The 23,229-nt window shown below is 46.2% G+C and overlaps 1 protein-coding gene across 1 annotated transcript; it reads right to left on the reverse strand.

The window, feature by feature from the left end:
• Positions 1–17,936: 17,936 nt before the first annotated feature.
• Positions 17,937–19,482, reverse strand: TWIST1 (twist family bHLH transcription factor 1). The gene is made up of 2 exons (XM_054161391.1): positions 18,848–19,482; positions 17,937–18,191 (listed from the first exon to the last, which is right to left on the reverse strand). Exon 1 carries the CDS (start codon positions 19,449–19,451, stop codon positions 18,891–18,893), a length of 561 nt encoding a protein of 186 aa, XP_054017366.1. The 5' UTR covers positions 19,452–19,482; the 3' UTR covers positions 17,937–18,191; positions 18,848–18,890.
• Positions 19,483–23,229: the final 3,747 nt, after the last annotated feature.

Raw genomic sequence — 23,229 nt, forward strand, 5'->3', positions numbered from 1 at the left:
ACTGCAGGCTGATCCTGTATCTGTGTAAATTCAGAATGAATATTCTCTCTGAGAAACATTTATTTTCCAGTGTGCAGGTTTTTTTCATCCAAGGGACATTTTCAGACAGCATCAGTTCTCACCTTCTTGTCATATTGCTGTTCCACTTGTAATTTAAATTAGGGCAGAGACAGTGCTCTGGCAGTGCCATGCATTCCTTCAGAGGTTCCACTTCCACATCTGTTGCTTTCCTTAAATCTATCAGCTAAGCTATTGGCTGAGATTCAACAGAGTCTACAAGTTTCCCCAATTAACCCATCAGTTAGCAGTTCCCAATTGGTGACCTTACTGTGCCTTGTGGATAAAAAGCTTCAAAAATCCTTTTCTGATCTGAGGAAAAATGGGAGGCAGGGGTGTGTACCCACATGAAACAAAGTTAAGAATCTTCCAGCTGTGAGTAACCATACATTTGCAGCACATTGTGAACATGAGCCTTTTATCATTATGTACAGTTATTACATCTAACTTATGCAAGTTACTATATGATACTGCACTAGCCAATTAGGTGATATCCACAACTAATCAATCATCCTTTCTTTCTCACCTAGACAGCATTGAATGAGGTTGGTGTGTACTTGAATTATTATGTGAGTCTTGATTGCGTTGTAGAATATTATCAAAAGGCCCTGTTTGAATGTGAATGATTTTGTTGCTTGCTGTACTTGAGGGCAATTTACTTAAATATGATACTCTGCAGGGGAACTTGTTCAAAGTGAAGTCACAACAGCAGTTTATCATTTCCATGCACAGTATTTAGGATTACTGCCCCTTGAAAGCCTTAAAAAAAAAAAAAATCCCCAGTAGAAAATAGTGCCAAGAGGAAGAGTTAAAGCACCAGTATGACCTTACTCCCCATTATCAGTGTGGGGCAAAATCTGTAAGCCTCGAATTAATAATGTGCATACCTTCAACCTAATAATGAGTAGTCTTCTGAGAAAGCACAGAGGCAATACCATCGATAGCATAGGGTGTTATGAATTCTTTCAGCCTGGCTCCATTCCTTGCACCAGTCTCATCCGATCTCAGAAACTAAATCCTGTCATCCCTGGTAAGATTTCTATAAAGGCTTGCAGGCTGCAAGCACAAGCCTAGGAATTATTGTCAAACATCTGGCAAATTTACACTATTACGGTGAAAAAGCTTCACGCAACTTGATTATCACACATAGCTGCCAAAGCAGAGCGACAAATATTCCATGGAAGATAAATGCTGTAAAATACTGCGTGGTGGGTTAGCAGTTATCAGCTCTCTACTAATTCTCCCACACTTCTCACATCATTGATGAAAATTGTCCTTCACTGAAAATTAGTCCACAGGTAGAATATTAGAATTATAATATTCCACAGGTCTAAACTGTGTTACAGTGTAACTGTTGTCCCTGACTTGGCTGATCATAAGCCTAGCTAGATGCATGGATTGAAGCTTGAGGAGGGCAGATTTAGACTGGATATTAGAAAGAAATTCTTTACACTAAGGGTGGTGAGACACTAGAACAGGCTGCCCAGGGAGGTTGTGGATGCTCCCTCCCTGGGGCTGCTCAGAGCCAGGCTGGATGATGCCTTGAGCAACCTGGTCTAGTGGAAGGTGTCCCTGGCCATGGAAGGGGAGCTGGAACTAGATAATCTTTAAGGTCTCTTCCAACCTAAATCATTCCATGTATATATATATATATATATATATATATGATCCTTGGGGTCTCTTCCAACCTTAGTTACTGTGATATTGCGATATACCATTTAACAGACAACCAAGATTTGTCTCTCACCACCTTGCATTAACTTCCATGGTTTCATCACATGTTAGTTCGTTTCTTAGATACTAATGTTATGGTTTGCAGCTCTATGGTTTGATAATTGCTATTAATTTTGTATATACCAGTGTGCCTACATGTTCTGGGTATTTTCAACATCCTTTCATTTCAGCCTTTGTAGCTGGTGCAGAAGATTTTGTTACATTTATTGATAGAACAGTGTTTTGGGCAGGTAAAGGCTTGTGGCGCACGCCAAGTACAGTGGAGCCAGTACAGGAGAGAAGTGTAAGAGCAAGCTCAGTCAAGCGATGGTTGAGATCTTCTTGCAAGCAACAAAGCAAACCTTAAGAGTAGCTGATAATTTGATCAGCAGAACATGTCTAAAATTAGGACCAAAAGATCTTTTTGGCAGGCTAACGGAAGAAATTCAGCCAACAAACTATGCAGATAAAGTTAACAGTGGCTGTGGGAAGGTTCTGTGTACCCATTCATTCTAAACTAACCTGTGTATAGCAAGAAGTCACCCTTAGAACATTCATCTTTAGCACATTTGTATTTCACTTAGGCTGTTGCATCTAGGTGCTGCAGAAAATGCTTGGTACTCCTACCAGCAGTATTCACTCCCTCACTGGAGATACCAGCTGTAGCTATACCTTATGAGGTAAACTAAGGTTGGAGTATCAGATCAGAGTTTCAGCTTTAACTCTCAATTTCCTGGCTTTTTGTCGGTTTTAGGCAGACCCTTAATGTCACTTTAATGTAGGGGGTTTCTTGTGGTTTAATATTTCTAAGGGCAGTAAATTATTTCCAGCATATGTAAAAAAGACAAATTTCTCTTGTGGTTAGTGACCACAAAGCAAAACAAGAAACAGAAATACTCAAGAGTAAGGTTCTTGAGAAAAGGTTATAGAGCTTTAAACCTCCCTTTTGATGTTACATACAGAAAAAGAAAGTTCAGTACAAGGCTGATGATTAATATCTTCACAAAGCATAGTAGCAAATAAACACAAACCATGTCCATCATCTCTTTGTCTCAATACAGAATGCTTTTTGTTTGGTGTGTGAGCAAACACTTCAAAGCAATGATTGCACTTCCTTATGTACATCCCATGAAAATGAACTCCCGTGTAATAAGTGTATCCCAACTTGTGAGGAAAGGTCCCAAACTGTCAAACAACAAAGACAATGCTGCATCAAAAAATAGTTTGTTTCCATTAGTGAATAATTATTCTGACTTAGTCTTTCTCATAGAGGTGAAAGAGAGGTGAGCTGATGCCTGAAAATACAGTATAATTGTGGAGAGAAGTTGTGAAGACCTGAATTATAGCCAGGCAAAATCCATAAAACTTAGGAACTGACAATCTGTGTGGTTGGACAATATCTAACTTCATTATCCCAGGTTAGTCTCCTCCAGTAGCTGTTTTCAGAGTAAGGCTTGAAAGTACCCATTAAAATTCTTGTGGGACAGATGAGCATGCAGGCATTAGGACTACCTGACCTGTGGAGTGCCTCCTACAGCAGTGGCATGCCCGCTGATAGCTACTGTGCACACCAGACAAAGCCAGTGGGATATTTCTCTGCAGGTTTCCAAGGCTTGCCTAGCTGACTTGGGGAGGGTGGACTTGGCAAAACTTCTGCCCATGTCTCTAAGCCAAGCTTGCACAACGAGAAGAAAATATCATTGGTTCATCATAGCTCCAGGGAATGATGGAAAAAAAAATGTCCTGGTTTCCTTACTTGTGAACATTTGGGTGAAAAAGAGTAAGTGTTGAAAAACAAGCCTTCTCTTCTCTTCTCTTCTCTTCTCTTCTCTTCTCTTCTCTTCTCTTCTCTTCTCTTCTCTTCTCTTCTCTTCTCTTCTCTTCTCTTCTCTTCTCTTCTCTTCTCTTCTCTTCTCTTCTCTTCTCTTCTCTTCTCTTCTCTTCTCTTCTCTTCTCTTCTCTTCTCTTCTCTTCTCTTCTCTTCTCTTCTCTTCTCTCTTTTATTTTCCTTTTCAGGAGGTAAGATAATTTGGCAATATGGACACTCAGCTATATTGAGGGTTGTTCATACCAGCTTTGTTCTCAGCACCATTTAAAAACTCTGGTTGCATCACTCCAAGAGCAGATTTCCAGAGGCAATTGTTTGTTCTAGCTTGGGAAAGAAAGGCTTTCTGCTGGCATGATTTACCTTGTCTGATGCCCAGAGGCACCAAATGAGGCAGCACTGTACTGCAGAACTGAAAATTTATTTGCTTAGCTTGCCCATAACATTTTTCAAGATAACTCCTGGGAATAGTACAGTAGAGAATGCTACTAGTTCAACATCATCTTCAGGAGCAACTCTGTGGACTACTCACTCCAGAAATGTTACCATTCAGGGAGAACTAAGAAAGAAGGAAGAGATTGCTTGCAGTCTTCTCCCCTACTTTCTGTTGGAGCTGAATTAAATACAGTTGTGCTGTGCATAAGCTTGGCAAACTGCACATTGCCTTGAGATTGTGATCCTTCTCTTCACAACACAGCTATTCTTGGCTCTAACAATGAGATGGGAAGAAGAGGTTTAAACCAGAAAGAAAGTGGACAGAACCGAAACCAAAAACCAGCCGCTATCTCAGCTACAGCTTTTGAGAAGATGCTGCGTAAATGCAGCTGTGAGATCTGTGGCCCACACTGCAAAAGGCACACTCACTGTATTTGATGAGGCTGCAAAATGCCCAGTCTAGAAAGTCACAATAAATGTTACTTTGTTGAGTTACTGGAGATTTCCCCAGAGAAATTACTAAATTAATTAAAATTAACAGTTAATTTAAAATTAATTTCATGGACGATTAACTCCAATGCCACTAACCGACTGGCCACATTCTTCTTTTGCTGGAAAGAAGTTAAAAAGGTCACAGTCTCCCTTGCTACATCATAAGTTTGCAAAAAAATTATTCACTTCATGCTATTACTGGAAGATACATTATTACTGGCAGCATGTGGTACAAAATTCACTTGATGAATCACATTCTACTTTGTGAATCCTTTTTCCCCAATGACATGAGAATTCCGTTCCTCCTTGTCAAAAGCCTACCATTGCTTGCAGATATTAATGCATTTATTCTAACAAGAATTACTACAAGCAGTTCTGGGATCTCAGCTCATAGTAACATCTTGTTTCATTAATGGCTCCATTTGCTTCGGTGGGACTATTAATATAGTGAATGTGAGTAAAAGGGTCAGTGCTTGTCCCAGCTAGGTGTTGTAGCATGCAGCTTGACTGTTCCCATAATAAAATCTAGGTATAATTGTTCATATTTTCTTGGGAGCACTAGGTTATGTCTAGATTACAAGCAATACAGACAGATAACCATAACAGAGTCTACCTGGTTCAGACTGGACTAACTTTCATTTTGTATAGAGAGGAAAGAAAGAATTAAATATTGTAGATTTTAAGCAGGCAAAATGTTTACTGTTGCTAATGTAGTATTACTATAGAGGTATCTAGTTTATTTTTTAAAACTAAGAGACTAAAAAGCCCACTGTAAAGCCAGAATGTTGTAGTTGTCCTACTTCCAACTGCACAAGTATCCAGAGGACAGAAAGTTGACCATCAGCTAGTAACCAGGCAGTAGCCAATGTGCTTTCCAGATAGACATCACAGTTCAAACACCTGCAATTCAGGACCTAGGAATACTAGAAACAGATACTGAATTTGGACATAAAATTGGAAAACTATTTTTTTCCCTCACCTGACCTAAACCTAGACCTGCTCCAGAGTATTTTTTCAGAGCTTTGCTTCATGCACTGTTCTGTACTGAGATAGAAAAATAGAGAAGGCAGGAGAGCTCTGTTTCACATACAAAGGCAGAAATAAATCATCCTAGAGAAAACAAATTGGTGACCAAAGAGTCTGTGAGACTAACAATGGAAGTAACAAAGGCTGAGTGCTTGAATATGTAAATATGTTCAGGTTAGATAGACTAATAGGGTTCACTTTAAATGTATGTTGGTTTAAGTATCTTATATAGTTGTTATTCTTAATTAAAATAATAGAAGTGATGACATAGATGTGTGGGTTTGTTTCAGCAGATTCTGGTATGTATCACCTCAAAAGTGGATCCTGTTTAAAAGTGTCTCTCTCTTGATCTGGATTGATGGCAAGTCTTGCTAAAAGAATCACTTCACAATAACAGAAAGGCCTTCTCAGGCTGTTCCATGTCAGTTCCCTATCTCTGTCAGATTGAATTTCCCTTTATCTAACATCTAGTTTGGGACATGCTAAAATACGCCAGTAGTAGCCTGCTCTGTTGCCCCAAGAAATGAATCGAAGGACTCCCACAGAGCTGATCCTGTTAGATTAGGCCTTACAAGGAACATTCCTCTGCCTGACATTACTAATGATTGATATATCCAAGCTATTTTTAACTTCAGAATTGGGGATTTCCCTTGTGTTTCGTTCAGAAAAATGGTTGGCTTTTTTTTTTCTCTCTCTTCCCATACCCACATGTATGAGGGGAGATAACTCATTTCAGACGGCAAGAATCTTAGGAAGATAAATACTCTTTTTCCTGTTGATCATAAAAAACCAATGATAAACACATGTTTTTCTCTGCATACAGATATTCAGCATCATTCTGCCATTAAATGGGGTGCAGGTAATCACTTCCTTGATCATCAACCTGTTATATTCCAGTTTTAGAAACTTTGGCAGAATTAATTGCAAGTTGAGGGTCTCAGTGTTGCCTTTTGGTGGGGACATTGCCTTGGCCAGCAAATACAAAACTATATTGTTGAGTTTCTTCCTAATACCACTACGCTGTATCACATTTTTGGTCTTGTAAGTGCTCCCATATGCTACAGAAATAATTAAATTTTTATTGACTTTTTGGCCTGGCTCCTAAAGATGAATATCCTTCAGATGCTAAACATTTGATAGGTTTGAAGTTTGGGGAAGTTTCTTTTCATTCCATGGAAAATATGCATGCATCAGGACAAGGCAATATTAAGCCTTTCGATATGGTGGGCCAGCAGAGGATAGGAGAGAGGAGTTGTCAAACTGCCAGTCTTACATATACTAACTAGGGTTCTGACGAAGGTGCAAAGCAACAGGATCAGTTCTACAAAGAGCAATAAAAATTAGCTTGACCTGGATGCAGATGCACTTGAAAATTGAAATGGCATAGATGACTGCAAGCAGAGGGGGCTGGTTTCCCCTTCCCATTAACCTTATACACAGGTAGCAAGTGTTATCTAGGTATTTTCAGATAAATGCTGGCAACTGTGCACCATAACCTGCTAATTCAGGAAAATGTCTGCAGCTTCTTTCTCTCTCTCTCTTCTCCTTCCTTCCTTCCTTCCTTCCTTCCTTCCTTCCTTCCTTCCTTCCTTCCTTCCTCCCTCCCTTCCTTCCTTCCTCCCTCCCTTCCTTCCTTCCTCCCTTCTTTCTTTCTCCCTTCTTTCTTTCTCCCTTCTTTCTTCTCCTTTCTCTTATTTTCTCCTTCTCTTCTCTTCTCTTCTCTTCTCTTCTCTTCTCTTCTCTTCTCTTCTCTTCTCTTCTCTTCTCTTCTCTTCTCTTCTCTTCTCTTCTCTTCTCTTCTCTTCTCTTCTCTTCTCTTCTCTTCGCTTTTATACTGTGATACTGTGAAATTTCTTCCTTTGCTTTTTCTTTCACTCTTTTGTCTCCTTTTCTCTTTCCTCCTCTTTCTCTCTCTGCCTCTTTCGTTGTTATTATTCCATATGGCATAATTTAATCACAGCAGTGAAGAATCTTAGAAAACCATGCTTACTGTATCATATTGACCTTCCATAGACTGATTATATGACAGCTGGCTGCTGTTGCAATGTTAAATCTAACGTGGAAATAATCCTTTCCCCAGCTAGTATTGGCCAAGCTCGATGTTCCTCATTTTTGCTGATATATTCAGTTTGTGAGAAGGGGCTATTTCAATTTCAGATGGAAAACTCTCTTTCTGAGATCAAACATCTGAGTCCACCTGCCAAGAAATGCAAAGAAGAAGTCACCACGTAGTGAATTTTGATCTATTTTTGTTTTTATTTCTGCTCTACATGAGAACCAGGAATGCAGATCAGGCTCCACTGTCCAGTGAGAGGCATGTGTTAGCAAGGCTTTCTCTACTTCTTGGAGAACACCCATCCCCTTGCAGTTTTTGGCCAAAGCTTTTGTTTTCTGTGGGCCATTGGTAATTTATCTGTGACTCATCTCTGGCAAGAGAATCCCAAGCCTGTTGGAGTAGCCTGGGAGAGTTTGTGCTGATTGATATTCTCTGAAGATGAATGTCCCCTGCTTTCTTGTCTCAAATTTTCACTCCATAGCTGCCCTCTGTCTGGAGAAATCTCTTACACTAAAAGGATCTCCTGATACTTCTGAATGCTTATCTGGCCATATGACAAAAAGGACAGAGAAAGGTTGAACAGCTGACTGAAGTACAACTTAAGAACTCATTCTGATGGAAGGATTTGGAGGAAAGGTGTCCTACATTCCTCTCGATGAATAGGACAGGTTCTGTGCTTCATGTCAGCAAATAGCCTGAACATTGAACATTGTATAAACCATTTGCACCACTGGCAAATGTCATTAAAAAGTTTCTTACTGGGTTTGCATACCATCTTATTACCACTGAGCAGCTGTTTTAAAGAGCAGGCATAATCTCACCCTGCCTATTGCAAGCATATTTTCTGTAAGGTGAAAGGTTTGGCATCAGAAAGTGTCAGAAAGGAGTCTTTTGCCATAAATCACACCAAAAAGCACACAAATTTGACAAGTGCCTTGAGACCACTTATATGTTCACCCCTAAACTCCAATATCAAAGAGCAGTCCCTCAAGCTGTAAACTCCTATAATACACCAAGTCTAACAGTAGAAGATGCATTAGTTGGGAGCTGAATGGCAGGACTATCCCTAACACCCCAAGACTCACAGGCAGTGGCTGGCACATGCAGAGCTGCATGATCTCCTTGGCTCCAGTACCCTGCTTCAAGGATGAAGGATCTTTACCTTCACTTAGCTATGAAGCTCTTTCCTCTTCTCCCCTTTCCCCTCCACCTCTCTCTTTCACCACCCGAATCCTAGAAGTGGAGCTAGATGACAGCAAAACCAGGAGGTTTTAGGCATGAGTCCCCTGCTCTGTGCTCAGGGCTATCCAGCACAGAGAATCAGACATCTCATACTTCATTCTTAAGGGCAAGGGAAATGTTTTCTGTTACTATTTCCTCAGTATCTAGTGCTTTTTCTCCGATCACAAAAGAAAATGCCGTGGCACTTCTGCCCTTGGGATAGTCACTAGTGGTCATGAACTCCCTCCATATATTTTTTTTCTTGCTGAAATTCCTCCATAAATAAAACAAACCTCCATAAAACAGCAGGAAAAATCCACTCCCAGCAAGACTCCTCGAAGGCAGTGGGAGTGGATGACAGTGTCCGAAAGGTGGGGATAGGCAGCTGCCCCCCTGCTTGCCCCCACAGACAGCTGTCTCTGCCCCGTTCACTTCTCCCAGTGATTTATGAAGCCCTTTGATCAGAAGCAAGTTTTAATTGCCTGAACTGCAGAATCTGACACGTGCTTCATCAAGTCAAATGTTGAGCCTCTTCTCCATGCCTTGCTCTTCTGTCCCTTGATTTTAAGCCATGTAGGATTTTAGGAATACACCCAGACCCTAATCCCATCTTCCAATCTAACTGGCCGTCGGCTCAATAGCTGACAGAGAAATGAGGAAGGCGGGGGGGGGGGGGGAAAACCAACCTACTCAAAAAAACACTAAACCCCAGAACACTTCTCTACCTGAAGTACCGTTGGGTTCCCCAGCCCATCCAAACACAGGTCTCAAGCAGAGGCGCCGGGAAGGAAGGGTGGGAAAACACACTGGGGGGGGGAGGGGGGAGGGGGAAGGAGGTGGGGAGGGAGGCGGAGGGGAATTGATGGAGCCCTCCCGGCGGGTACGGGCCCCAGGAACCCCTCCTGGTGGTGCAGCGCCCCGGCGGCCAGAGCCGGGACCCCCACAGGGAGCAGGCTGCCCGCAGCAGGTCTGGCCATCACTGGGGAGAACGGGTATCACGTTACTGCTGGGCAGGCAGAAGAAAGCGGAATGTCAGGCACTGTCAGGTATTAATAGGACTATTTCTCCCCATTAAAGCCATGCCTTTGAGCAAAGAAGTTTCTTTCATGTTGTCCCCGACCAATACTCTGACAGAACTCCTAAAACTCAGGAATTTTCCAAATCAAAGACATAATCTCTGTCCTTCTGTCCGTTTCCCCCACTTGCTGCCACACACACTATATCCCAAACTGCTTTGACTGTCATTATCCCCAGCACAGATGCCTGTTTAAATTCTTGATTCAAGCCGGAGGACATTTAATAGCTGACTGGATTAAATATTGCAGACTCCAGCCCAGAATCTCTTTGAAAATACAGGTCGAGGACTATGCCTAAATTCGCTGGATGAAAACTGATCTATGATATATGTTTTAAGTTCAGATCTGAGGACTGAGGGGAAGTGGGGGAAGGGAGTCTGTTCTGGATCTGGTTTATATTGGTGTAAAAACCTTGAAGTTGAAAGGTGTTCCAGGATGCTTGGAAAGGGAGAGAGAGACAGCATCAGAGAGGGGATTAAAAAAAAAAAAAAAAAGGTTGGGGAATGAAAGAGGGAAAGAAAGAAAGAAAGAGGGAAAGAAAGAAAGAGGGAAAGAAAGAAAGAAAGAAAGAAAGAAAGAAAGAAAGAAAGAAAGAAAGAAAGAAAGAAGAAAGAAAGAAAGAAAGAAAGAAAGAAAAAAGAATGAAAGAAAGAAAGAAGGAAAGAAAGAAAGAAAGAAAGAAAGAAAGAAAGAAAGAAAGAAAGAAAGAAAGAAAGAAAGAGAGAAAGAAAGAAAGAAAGAAAGAAAGAGAGAAAGAAAGAAAGAAAGAAAGAAAGAAAGAAAGAAAGAAAGAGAGAAAGAAAGAAAGAAAGAAAGAAAGAAAGAAAGAAAGAAAGAAAGAAAGAAAGAAAGAAAGAAAGAAAGAAAGAAAGAAAGAAAGAAAGAAAGAAAGAAAGAAAGGAAGAAAGGAAGAAAGAAGGAAGGAAGGAAGAAAGGAAGGAAGGAAGAAAGGAAGGAAGGAAGAGACCTAATTAATTAAGTAATCTTCCTACGTGGGAAATGGATATATTTTCCAACTCAGTAATTAAATATGAAGCACAGCAAAGCACTTTGAAAGTGCTGAGGTTCCGTGGAGGAATTAGCCTCCTGTTTGAAATTAACACTAATTTGGCTCCTACATCAACAACCCCTCCGTAGACAGCATCTCACTCAGTCACTAAACATGTTTGATAGCTCCAGGGTTCAGAAGTGAGTGTGATTGTGCGTGTGCTCGTGCCTGTGTGTCCGGGACACTGACACTTTCACAGAAGAAGAAAAGCCCTACTCCTTTTCAAATCCTGAGACAAATGTGAAAAACGCTCTCATGTTGTTTTCTAAGTTGTACTAAATAATACAAGACAAATCGGCTTTTACTGATAATTGTGATGAGTATCCCAAATCCGTTATTTGTATCATCGATGGATAAGCAAAAAAAGGACTCCACAGTTAGTCTTTTATTTAAAACAATACTTCCATTTGCATTCACTTTAAACGTTTTTACAAGATCGTGTGATTGAGACTCAAAGGCGATAAATCTAGATCAGAAATCTCTAGGGATGTTTAGACTGATGCTATAAATTATAGGTAGCACCTCAGTCTATTTATCTGTATTATATACGCCCGCATTGTCATTTTCAAGACTAATGTGCTTAATGTCAGTTTTTTTACCTCTTAAAACATTTGCATAAACAGAAAAAATTAAAGACTGAATTAATGTACTGTTGGCAAAATTGAGGGAGAATTCTTCTTGTTGTTCAATACAGGTACCTGTTACAAAAGCCTTCAACACAATTCAAAATTAATATGTCAGACCCGCTTGCAGGAACAGATTTAGTTACAGGCATAGATTTAGTTTAGGGATAGATGTAGTTACAGCTCATCGAAATGTTTTGTGAATGAAAGGTCCAAAATATAGGCAGGTGCCTGCAGAACTCCGAGACACCCTACCTCAGCCTGCCCCCTGCTCCATCCTGGGTCATTTCCTTGGCGACAGCTGCTTCTCACCCACCCGCGCTGCGCCCCTGGGGTGGCGGAGGGACCACCTTGCCCAGCAGCACCTGCCAGCCTGCCGCGTACCCACGGGCATCACGGAGGTAACGGGAGCCGCGGCCTCACAACTAAAATACCAGAGGGCCTTCTGGAAAATAGCAATCGTGATACAAAGAGAATAAATAAAACCCACCATGGAGCGCAGGGCTTGCAGCTAGCGCAGGACTGACCGTACCCTTCTGACAACGCCAAGCCGAGGACGGTGTTTAATTTTCTGGAGAGCAGCGGCTGTGCTCAGAGCCAGGGCAGGGCAGGGCAGGGGACCCTCTGTTGCAGCCCATTCACCCCAGCGGCGGGCACGGGGCCGGGAGTGCCGGGCACAGCTGGGCCGATGTGAGCAGAGAAGCCGGGCAGAGCCGGCTAGAGGAGCCGGGTAGAGGAACCGGGCAGGGGAGCCGGGCAGAACCGTGCGACTTCACTGCGCCCAGAGGGCTCGGGCTGCCAGCCCACACTCTCCTTTGCTTCTCTTAGCAGCCTCTACCCACCTTCAAACAGAAGGCAATTGATTAGTCTCAGTTTCTCCTCCCAGAAGAGATCCGATACTTTCCTAAGGATCAAACGAGCCCGAGACTAAAGGAGGAGGTCAACGGACAGGAAAAGAGAGAAAATGAGAGAGAGAAAGAAGGAGGGAGAAACAGAAAAAGAGGGAGAAAAGGATAAAGAAAGAGATAAAGAAAAAGTGAAAGAAAAAGAAAGAAAAAAGAGAATGAGTGAAAGAGCAAAGAATGAAAGAAAGAGCAAAAGAAAGAGTGAAAGAAATAAAGAAAGAATGAAAGAAGGAAATAGAAAGAGAGAGAAAGGAAAGAAAGAAGGAAGGAGGGAAGGAGGAAGAAAAGGCGGGGAGGAAAGGAGAAAGAAAAGAGAGGAAGGGAGAAAGTGACTTTGACTCGGCATACTGGAAGATGGTAGCAAGTTTGGACTGAAGAGCTGCATTTTCTTTTTGGCAAATAAACACACAAAAAGCAATAGGAAGAATGCACATAGTGTGCATCTATATGCAAATACACACACAGAGGAAACGGCAGGAATGATTTACGCTTGGTTTTCTGTGAGCCTTTCTCTTCCCAGTATGTACAAGGCGGAGCTCCATTTGCAAGTTGTGCATCTGTTCACTTCACGTGACGTTTTCATAAAAGCTCTAACATCTGGTCAAAATAAACCTCCTTCAGGTACCTGCTTAACTTTTCACATGTCAAAATCCCTTGCCCTCTGAAGCTCCCCTTTCCCCCACGGCCTCAGTCGTGTGCATTGCTCTTTTTTTTCCCTTTCTTTTCCTTTTTTTTTTTTTTTTTGACTGCTTGTTTAATGACTCTGCCTCGTCCCAAACAGAACAAAGCAACCCTAAACATGAGAGTGCGACCCTGACCCTTCCCAAGGGCATCTTTTCCCCACCTCGCCCCCTCCTACCTCCAGATTTCCCATATTCGGAGGGCAGAGCGGTTCCCCGTTGCGTTGCAATACTGCGCGGCCAGATTTCTGCATCGCAGCAAACAGCCTTTGCTGCATTCCCCGAGAAAACCTGTAGTCCCGCTCGGGATGACATTTTGCACGAACACTGAGAAAGCTCCCAAAGCCAAATGATGAGCACTCATTTGTCCCAAACCGATTCCGTTATTATTTCAGCTATCGTTAATTGCCGTTGTTGCCATTGTAGCCATCTTGATTTCAGTGTGGTTCGTCGGGATTATTTGGGAGTGAAAAGCATCCTCATTTGCCCGTATTCATGCAGTGAACAAAGGACTCTTCGTAAAACGTCTGCAAATTTAATGCCATCTCTTTATGAAGAGTGGGGAAGCTTCGGCTACCCAATATAAGACTACCTAAACAAGAAGGGTGCAAGCGCTCCTGAGAGGGTAGAGGAAACGGGATTACTGGGAGAACAGACAGCTTTTCCCTCGATCTGAATATTTGGGTTTGATTTGCGTTTTATTTCGGATTTTTAGACGGGTGTTATCATCATCATTATGTTTCCGGAGCTTTATTGTTCCTGCTCTGTAAAACCGCTCTAAGTCTCCCGCAATCTCGATCACTTGGTCCTTATAAATGGCCGGCTGTTTGCTTTTAAAAAAGAAAAGGGAGACTTTTGTTGTACAAGTGATTTTAACCTGCTCCACCTTCAAGTGACCTGCCAAATGCTCCTTCTTACTTTATAGACATCTGGGAATTCCATACATGCCTTAAACTCCAATTACACACCTTCTTCAAAGGACACGTGCTTTGATTTGCCAAGAACATTAAGTGGACTGAAGTCGAAAGAAGCTGGTGCAGAAGTTAATGCAAAATACATCCTGTGCCATGTTTACTGCGGGCAGGTTATGCGTGCAGCAAATAAAACAAGTCCCAGTGGGATGTGGATGTGCGTGCCTCTTTTTTTCGCCTTAGCCTCCCGGATCCCTCTGCAGGGTGGACTGGGCTTTCACCACCACCACCACTCTTTTCCCAAAGATGCTAATTTATGGCGGAGTGCTCCCGCTCTCTCCGGCAGGCCCGGGGCAGGTGAAGGCAGCGCCACATGAACCGGGAAGGCACAGTCAGCGAAGGCGGCTGGGGGCAGCGCCGGCCAGGGGAGGCACAGGCGGCGGAAGCTGCGACCCTTCCCAGGAGCCGCTCCCGGAGAAGCGGAGCTAGGCGGTGGCTCTCCCCGGGCGTCAGGTGCCCGTGCTGACCGCGCCGCAGGTGAGCTCCTCTCCCCCTGCGCTTTACCGTGACTTTTGTGGGCGCCCCCCCCCCTCCCCCGCATCGTGCGTTTGTTTGTTTTGCTTAAAATTACAGATGCAGGGAAAACCGACTGACATCATGGGAGCGGGACAAGCGTGCACTTTGAAGGGCTCCTGGGCAGGACTTCAAGTGAAATCATACGCCTGGGAGGAATCCGATACCGGCCTGGAGAAAGCAGCGCGGCTGCCCCTGCCAAACCCAGGAATGTGCGAAGGCCCGCAGCCGGCGCCCCCCGCCCGCCGCCCCGCAGGAGGCCGGGTAGTGCCGAGCACCCGCGTCCTTTGCGCTCCGGCCGCTCCACGGTTCTCCGGCTCCGCGGGGCCCGGCGGTGTGGCCGGGGCTATGGCCATGGGACAGGGCACCGGCAGCTCCGCTCCGCTCGGGCTTACTTGTCTGCGAATAAACGGTACATATTGATGTCTTGGAGAAAGAAGCAAAATCATCCAGGACTTCCAAAGACAGAGTCTGATTGCAGGAACGTTTAAAAGTCCCAACAGACAAATTAATATAGATTTATTATTTTTTTCTTCAGTAAGCCTGACTGTCTTCGGCGCTTTTGGCTCTTGCCTTAGGAGTACCCGGCCTTTGCAGTACCCAATTCCAACGCAGGAAGGGCACGTTTGTATTTTTAAATCAGCATTATCTCCTCTATGGTTTTATTGTAGTTGTTTAGGTTTTTTGGTTGATTGGGTTTTTTATGGGTTTTGTTTGTTAGTTCGTTTTTTTATTACTGATATTACGTAATGAAGCAAAGGTAGCAGTATGCACACAGGCTGAGCTCCCGGCTGCTCAGGGAGGACTGCAGCGTCGGCTGAGACCCGGTTGGAGGGACCCATGGGTAGTGTGGGGAGACCTGACGGTGGCATGAGCTCCACGGAGATTTGGGATTTTTCTCACTCGGGTTCTTCAGCCTGTTGGAAAGGGCTAGCACAGGCTTGGCCAGAGGCCTCTCGCTGGTTGCGAGGGTGTCGGTCAGATTTAAGTCCATCAAGCCTAGTTTTTTCGGATTTCTAAGGGCGAGTACAGCTTGGCCCGTGATTCTCAAAATGCACTTGATTCCTTATTCACATTTGCCAGGTATCCCTATCCACGAAACACGACTTCCCCTCAGCATCGAGCAGGTCATCTCGTTTGTTTTGGTTTTGGGTTTTGGGTTTGTTATTTTTCCCCGAATCTGTTTTCTTCCTCAGTGAGGAGTGGTTTTATCTCTTCCCCCATGTGATTTCTCCCCCAAAAGAAACCATAGAAATCACCCCCACGACATCAAATTCCCCCAGGCCCACGACCAAAGTCCCGCTTCGGCTTCAGCCCCGTCCCCCCCTCCTCGCTGTACTGCAGCCGAAGTAACCGGACTAACATTACCTCCTCCTCGATAGTCGAGCCACGTTGGAGCAGGGCTTGTCGAGAGGTATGAGAGGCAGAGGAGTGAGCTGCGGGGAGTTGCACGGAGCTGCGGGCGCCGAGAAGCCAGGAGGAGCCTGCAGCCCCGCAAACTCACAGAGGTCCCTTTCCTTTCCATCATGGAGGACCGCAACCACCAGAGCCCCCATCCAATTTCCAAGTCCTCGCTAATTCAGCAGTGCAAACAATCGCTGAGGGCTCTCTACAGTAAACATTGCGCACTGGCCTAAAATACGCACGATATTAAATTCATTATACTCTTATGTCAGCAATGGACGGTAATATGTGGATGGGAAGCAAACCCAGTCAGGCGATAAAGTCAGCTCAACCTGGGCTAAGTAAACAGGCTCTGTTTTGAAAAAATACCCCATCCTATTTACTCTAGACACTGGCTGAATCCCTGCAGCGAGGTCCCAGTCTCCGCGGGGAACACTGCTTGGCTGTCAGGGCTGGAGCGGCGGACGCCCCTGAGCACCCGCTTACTCTCCGCAGCCGCGGCTTACGGGGCACAGACGGGCTACCAAGCGCTGGGAGATGAGAAAGTGACAGCAGAGGCCGAATCAGCTGTCTGGTTATAAGCGTCAGGGTTTGAGGCTATTTTGGGTTGGGCTGGTTTTGAGTTTTATTTGTTTGTTTGAACAGCTTCCCTTTTCACTTTCCTTCCGAGCTCTCAGAGATGGAGATTGCCTCTTTCTTAAAACTGGGCTCTTGCCGCATATTGGGACCCCGCGGAGGGCATGGTGAGAAAAAACAGGAGCAACATGCACCCTACATGTAGGAAAGGAGAAGAGGGTGAATAAAATGTGATCACTAGTCTATATATTATATAAAACCCTAGAGAGCAGAGGAATCAAGCATCACTTCTGCCGGAAAACCTCACTCTCTAGACACTTCCCTGGTTCAATCTCACGTTCCCTCGCTCTGCTTGTAGATGGACGAATCCCTGTTTTAAACCGATGCCACTTCCTCAGGGTTATCAGCAAAAATACTCGCGCTGGAGAATGTGGAATGAGCCCTGTTCCTGCCTTAAATCTCGAGGGGGAAGCACAGAAGCAACCCCAGAGCCTAAACTCTGCTCCCCATGGAAGTCGGCGGTGCTTTGGGTTAAGATTAAAGGGGGAGAGGGAGAGAATGAGGGAAGAGAGAATACATCCCCCCCCACCCCCCAAAGTGCAGCGAGCTTCAGCGCAGAATAATAAAGCTGTCTCAATAAATAACATGCCTGTGTCTGTCAGTAGCTAGTTTATTTGCGTTTTTCGCCTGGATTGTTTATACTAGTGCCCCCTCTCTCTTGGGTGTCTTTACAGCTCAACAAGCAGGTATTTATCTCCAGTTCCAACCCTGAGTTCTCAGACAGACCAAGCTTCCAGGTTATTAAAATTTCAATCATATTTATTTATTGCAGAAAAATAATATACAATGATATTTACAAAACAATCATAAAAATAGGAATGCAACTAGACACCGGATCTATTTGCATTTTAACATGAGTCATCAATAAATAAATAAAATGTTTATTTTTTTTTTCTCAGAAGAAAAATAATAATAATAAAAAAAAGTTAGGAACCGGGTATATAACCACTTGAGCCCAGCTTATTCCCCCCTAAAAAAAAAAAAATAAAATAAAATTAAAAAAAAACAAGAAAAAAAGAAAAAGAAAAAAAAAAAGCTTTTCATCTCTACAGGGATATTTTTTGATTGGTTGGTTGATTTCATTCAATAATGAAGAAAGTCCACAATAATGTATTTCCTTTCATCAGTGGCTCATAGGCACGACCTCTTGGGAATGCATGCAAAAAAAAAAAAAAGGCAAATAATAAAAAAAAAAAGTTAAATTCCAACATTCTTCGTCAAAAAAAAAAAGAAAAACAACCAAAAAAAAAAAAAAAGAACGAATCAGACTTCTATCAGAATGCAGAGATGTGTGGATTGTACCGACGCCCAAAGGGTAGTCACTGTCCAAAGCCCTTGTCTCTTTCTCTTTCCTTAAGTGCTCCCCATGCCCTGCTTTGAATTTGGATATTGTTCTTTTAATTTCCAAGAAATCCTTGGGACTTTTTTTTTTAGACAAGACCAAAAAAATCGTATCCAACTTCAGAGTCTCTAGATTGTCCATTTTCTCCTTCTGTGGGAACAATGTCATCTGCAAAAACCCAGAGAAGGTGGAAAGCCTGTTACTGAAGTGAAAGACACACATACATCTACCTACACCTCTCTCTCTGGAAACAGACACGTTGGGGATGACTAGAGAAGGGAGAAACGCGTGCTTTTGCCGTGCAGCCGGCGCGGTGACCGTGTGACAACCTAGCCCGGCAGCTGGCCGTGTCAGAGCCGAGGGAAGGGGTTGCCGGGGCGGTAGGAAGCGCTCCTCGGGAAGCACACAGGCGGACATGGATTCACTTCAAAATATTAGCAGCAGCAGCAGGAGCCATCCCAGCAGCCCCGCTGGCTCCGCTGCCTTTGGTGGAAAGTGATCTCAGGCCGGCCCCATCTGGCTGGGCACACCCGCGCCGCTGCCGCCTCCCCGCCCGCAGCCCACCCCCGCCGGCAGCGCCCCGCCACGCGTGGGCCCCGCGGGGCCGGAGGCGCACCTCAGGCCGATCAAGGCGGGGGACGCGCCGCGAGTGTGTGTTGTGAGAGGGGACACCTCCACCCACCCTGCTCTCCGGCCGGTCCTGGAGGCCAGGCCCCTCCGGACGGGGAGGGCTCCTCTGGCTTCTCGGCCAGCTCACGGCGCAGCCGGCAGCCCCTCAGCTTCCCCTCCCCTTCTCCCCGCCGGTTTCGGGGTCCCTGCCTTACCTAGGGCTCCTGCCGAGGGGATGCAAGTGGGGGACGCCGCCTGCTAGTGGGATGCAGACATGGACCAGGCGCCCTCCATTCTCCATACTGAGAAAGCGTAGCTGAGCCGCTCGTGGGCCACATAGCTGCAGCTTGCCATCTTGGAGTCCAGCTCATCGCTCTGTAAGACCTGGTAGAGGAAGTCGATGTACCTGGCCGCCAGCTTGAGGGTTTGGATCTTGCTCAGCTTGTCCGAGGGCAGCGTGGGGATGATCTTCCGCAGGGCGGCGAAGGCTTCGTTCAGCGACTGCGTGCGCTGCCGCTCCCGTACGTTGGCCATGACCCGCTGGGTCTGCAGCTCCTCGTAGGACTGGGGGCTGCCGCCTCCGCTGCTGCTGCCGCCGCCCCCGCCGCCCCCGCCCGCCCCGCACTTCTTGCCCCGCTTGCCTTGGGCCGGGCTGCAAGGCTCGTCCGCGGCCCCGACGGCGCTGCGGCGGCTGGAGCGCCGCTTGCGCCCCCCTCTCTTGTTGTTGGGCAGCTGCTGCCGGTCCGGCTCCTCTTCGCTGTTGCTCAAGCTGTCGTCGGCGGGGGAGACTGGAGAGTTTGACTCGTCCTGCTGCATCATCTCTGGGGGGAGACGCGAGAAGCGGGCCGGGAGGGGGGGGAGGGCAGGGAGAAGAGGGGGGCACCTAACCCGCCAGCTCCCCCTTGATCGGCTGCTTCGCTGGCCTGCGAGGAGAAGGAGGAGGGAGGGAGGGAGGACCTCACTTTGGGGGGAGGGGGGATGGCATCAGGATCCAAGAGGAGAAAAAAAAAACGCCAACCAAAAAAAAAAAAAAAGTAGCCCTCCCGATCCCTCCTTGGAGCCCCTTCGAGGTGTCTGGGATTGGGAGAAAGTTGAAGACTTGGAGGTTCTTATAGCTCCTGCTGGCGGAAAGTTTGGGGGCAGCAGTGTCATTGGCCTGACGTGGAGAGGAGGGACTTTTGCTGAGTTTTATAGGAAAGTTTCCGCTTCCCCCCCTCCACGCCCTCCCCCAATTATTTTTTCAAGCCATTCACAAGTGATCTAGCCTCCCCTCCACACACACATATAGATCCTTACTCCAATCCCTTTCCCGGCTTCCCTGTCAGCGGTTTCTTCCCTTAGGCTCTTTCGGTTCGCACTAGGCTTTGGGGTGGTGCTGGGGGCCGGGGCGGGAGGTTATGGGATGCATGGACACCTCCTGCGCTGCTGTGGAGGGAACAGCAGGCCGCTTACTGCCTGCGCCGAGCGGGGAGGCGACTGTCCCGGAGCAGCCGTGGGACATCCCTCATCTTTCGGGCTTCCCCTGCCGCAGCGGGCACGGCTTGCAGCAAAAGGGAGAAAGGGGAAATTACCCGCGGGACAGCATCCAGGGACATCCTAATTCTGTCCTGCTCTCGCACACACCGCGCCCTCGGGGTCTGGCTTTTACTAGGAGACGCACATTTCTGGGCTAGGGAAGAGAGGCGGCACAGCCCCTGTCGGACTGGAGGATTGCGCTTGGAGAAAGCCATCTTCAGAGGTGGAAACAGAGGGGAAATCCAGCACTAGTTTCGTACATACGCGCCAGTCCTTGAGTTCGTTTTAAGAGAAACCCGGGAAGATCCTCTTCCCCAGCCTGGCATACCGGGAGATGGGAGTGTGTGAAGACCCTCTCTGCCCACACTCTGTGCCTACGGACCTTTCACTTCACCCTCCCTGAAGGCACCCGAGTGCAGCATTTCCTGGGAACTGAGCTTATGGATTTTAAATTCTCTTTCACGTTTGCAATCAAAGCTATTTCTCCCCATCCCCCGCCTTTGTGCTTCCTTCCCTTCTCGCTGGAAGCCCAGAGCAGGTGGTGTGCCTTTTTAACAGCAGCTCAGATTCAAACGCCTGGGAGGGAAAGCTAGAAACTGCTGTCGTTAGTAACAGGGATGATGCACTTTTGCTGCTCCCTGCGAGGGGACCGCAGCCCGCGCTGCCAGCCCAGCAGCCGCGGTTCAGGCAGTGTACCTCCAGGCGTGGGACAGCGCAGACAGCACACGGCAGTCCCGCGGCTCCTCGGCTGCGTTTAGGATGGAAAGGAGGAAAGGGAAGGGGGGGGGAAGAAAAAAAGAAAGAAAAAAAAAAGAGCAGAGGAGCGATTAATCCCAGAGACGAAAAATAGGAGGCTTCTGGAAGAGTGCTGTCATCTGGTCCAGGGTAAAGGGCTGTCTCTCTTCCTTGCTTGGGGGCTCCTATTCCTCCAGGCAGAGGCCTCCGCTCCCGGGTGCTGCGAGGGGGGCCAGGGCGCCAAACGAGCCGCTGCCGAGGGGCAGCGGGCCCGGCTCGGCGCTGTCAATGATTCGCTCCCTGCTGCAGCACCCGTCGGGACCCTGGCACGGACAGAGCAGCTCACCGCTCCTCCGCTCTGCCCCGGATAAGATCTCATTGGAGCTTTCATCCCGCGATGTGAGCAAAGAGCAGCCTGCCCTAACGCTTCTCTTTCGGGAAACAGCTGTAAACAGGACAAAGGGAGAGAACCTGGCCTGACTTACCCAGGAGAGGAAAGGCACACCAGCACATAGAGTGACAGTGAGCAAGCACAACTTCCTCAGCTTTTGGCTTGTCTCTGCTGTGTATGCTACAACCTGTAGGCCTCTCCATCCACCTTAATGCCACGGTTCATCCAGAGAACTTCAGAGATTCCCTTATGTTGGCAGCAGCTGCTGCCCCCAAGGTAAGAAGAGCTGTTTCTCCTTTCAGCTCCTTCTCATGAACAGTTCTGGCTCCTCTCTGGCGTTGAAGTGTCATTAAAGCAAACACTGGAAACTGTTGGTGAGCATCTGTAGGTAGCTCTGGAGGATTCCTTCCTTTCCTTCCCTTCCTTCCTTTCCTTCCCTTCCTTCCCATCCTTCCTTCCCTTCTTCCTTCCTTAACAACATCAAAATGGGACATTGCCTGAAGAAGTGAGGGGCAGTGTCTTCTGACACAGGAAGCACAACTTCTCTGGGTCAGCTGAGCTTTGAGTGGGATGCAGGACACCACTTGCTTGCCATGGGACAGGAGGGTGGTGTGTGGATAACAGTGTACAGAGCAGGGTGTGTGGAAGAGCGAAGGACAGGTGGAGATGAAAACACAGGAAAATGTGGGGAGTGAACTTGAAGAGAGAGAAGAGGGGGTTGAACTTGTTGGATTTAGGGTTAGTTTCTCTTCATGGAAACTATAGTAAAAGCAACCAGCAGCAATTAGCAGAACACATGATTCTACCCAGGACCTGCATACTGTTGTATGAGCCATGACTACACAGAAGCCTCCATCAGTTTAATTTTTATTTATTTTTGTAAAGTTGTATTTGTCTTTGCTTCACAACTCAGGCACTCTGCAGCAATGGAAACTAAGCCCATTCTATTACTGCCAAGACCTACTACATGAGTGCAGCGGCCAGGTAAGCTGTGATGCAAGTGGTCTGGTCCAGGAGACCTGCCACTGGGCTGGCTGTGGGAGCCTGTGTGGATCCCTGAGGCCTGCTGGAGGATCAACCCATCAGGTTGCTGGTATGCAGCAATGCTGCCTTGTGGTGGGATTTAGACATGAGTCTGGCAGAGGCTGGATGAGTCACAGTCATGTCTAGGGGCCTGGGTGAAAGAGAAGGATATACTGCTGTGATTCTGTGTAAGGTGTGTTTCTCTGTGTGTGCAAGTACAGATGTTTTTGCAGTGTGCATGCACATGTATGTGTTGTGAAGGAACAGTTCAGTTTAAAGAAAATCAGTTCAGGTTTGGTTTATTTTGAAACATACAGTTGTGGTGGGAGTGGAGATGGAGGCTTTGTGTTCCACAGTAAACTAGCAATCAGTACGTGGTTTGTACAGTGTTAGCTCACCTGTTTTGAACCTCCAAAAGCCACAAAGGTAGACCTACAGACCACTTTGGAGCATGGGATAAAAATGTCACGTCCTGTTCTCTCCTATGCATAGACATGGCTTGGGTGAAGATTCCTCTGGCTCCTTGGACAGGTTCTCAGTCCTGCTTTGCTCTTTGGAGGTGGTAAGCAAGACTACAAGCAGCTTCAGGGGCTTCCCAGGGACATTTTCAGGTCTATTCCAGCAGGCTTTCCCAGGCTTCAGCTCAGGAAAATATGTGCTGTGGAATCAGCCCTTACACGAGGCACTGTCAGGGTGCAGAGAACTCCAGCATTTTGGCATCTGCACAGCAATGTATAACACTGGTAACGTAAACACCCAGATTACAAGGTGAGAGTTTGAACATGGAACTAAATAAATGACAAGCTCCTAGGAAGGTGAAATGAGGAATAAGATCGGCAGAATGATTATCATTGTGGTCATGGCTGATCATAGGGAAACAGCTGGAAGAGATCCCCCTCAATTACATGCTGGTCCTTGTGTATGCACCTGTCA

Source organism: Dryobates pubescens, chromosome 4 (genome assembly GCF_014839835.1).
Source record: "Dryobates pubescens isolate bDryPub1 chromosome 4, bDryPub1.pri, whole genome shotgun sequence".
NCBI classification, from domain to species: Eukaryota; Metazoa; Chordata; class Aves; order Piciformes; family Picidae; genus Dryobates; species Dryobates pubescens.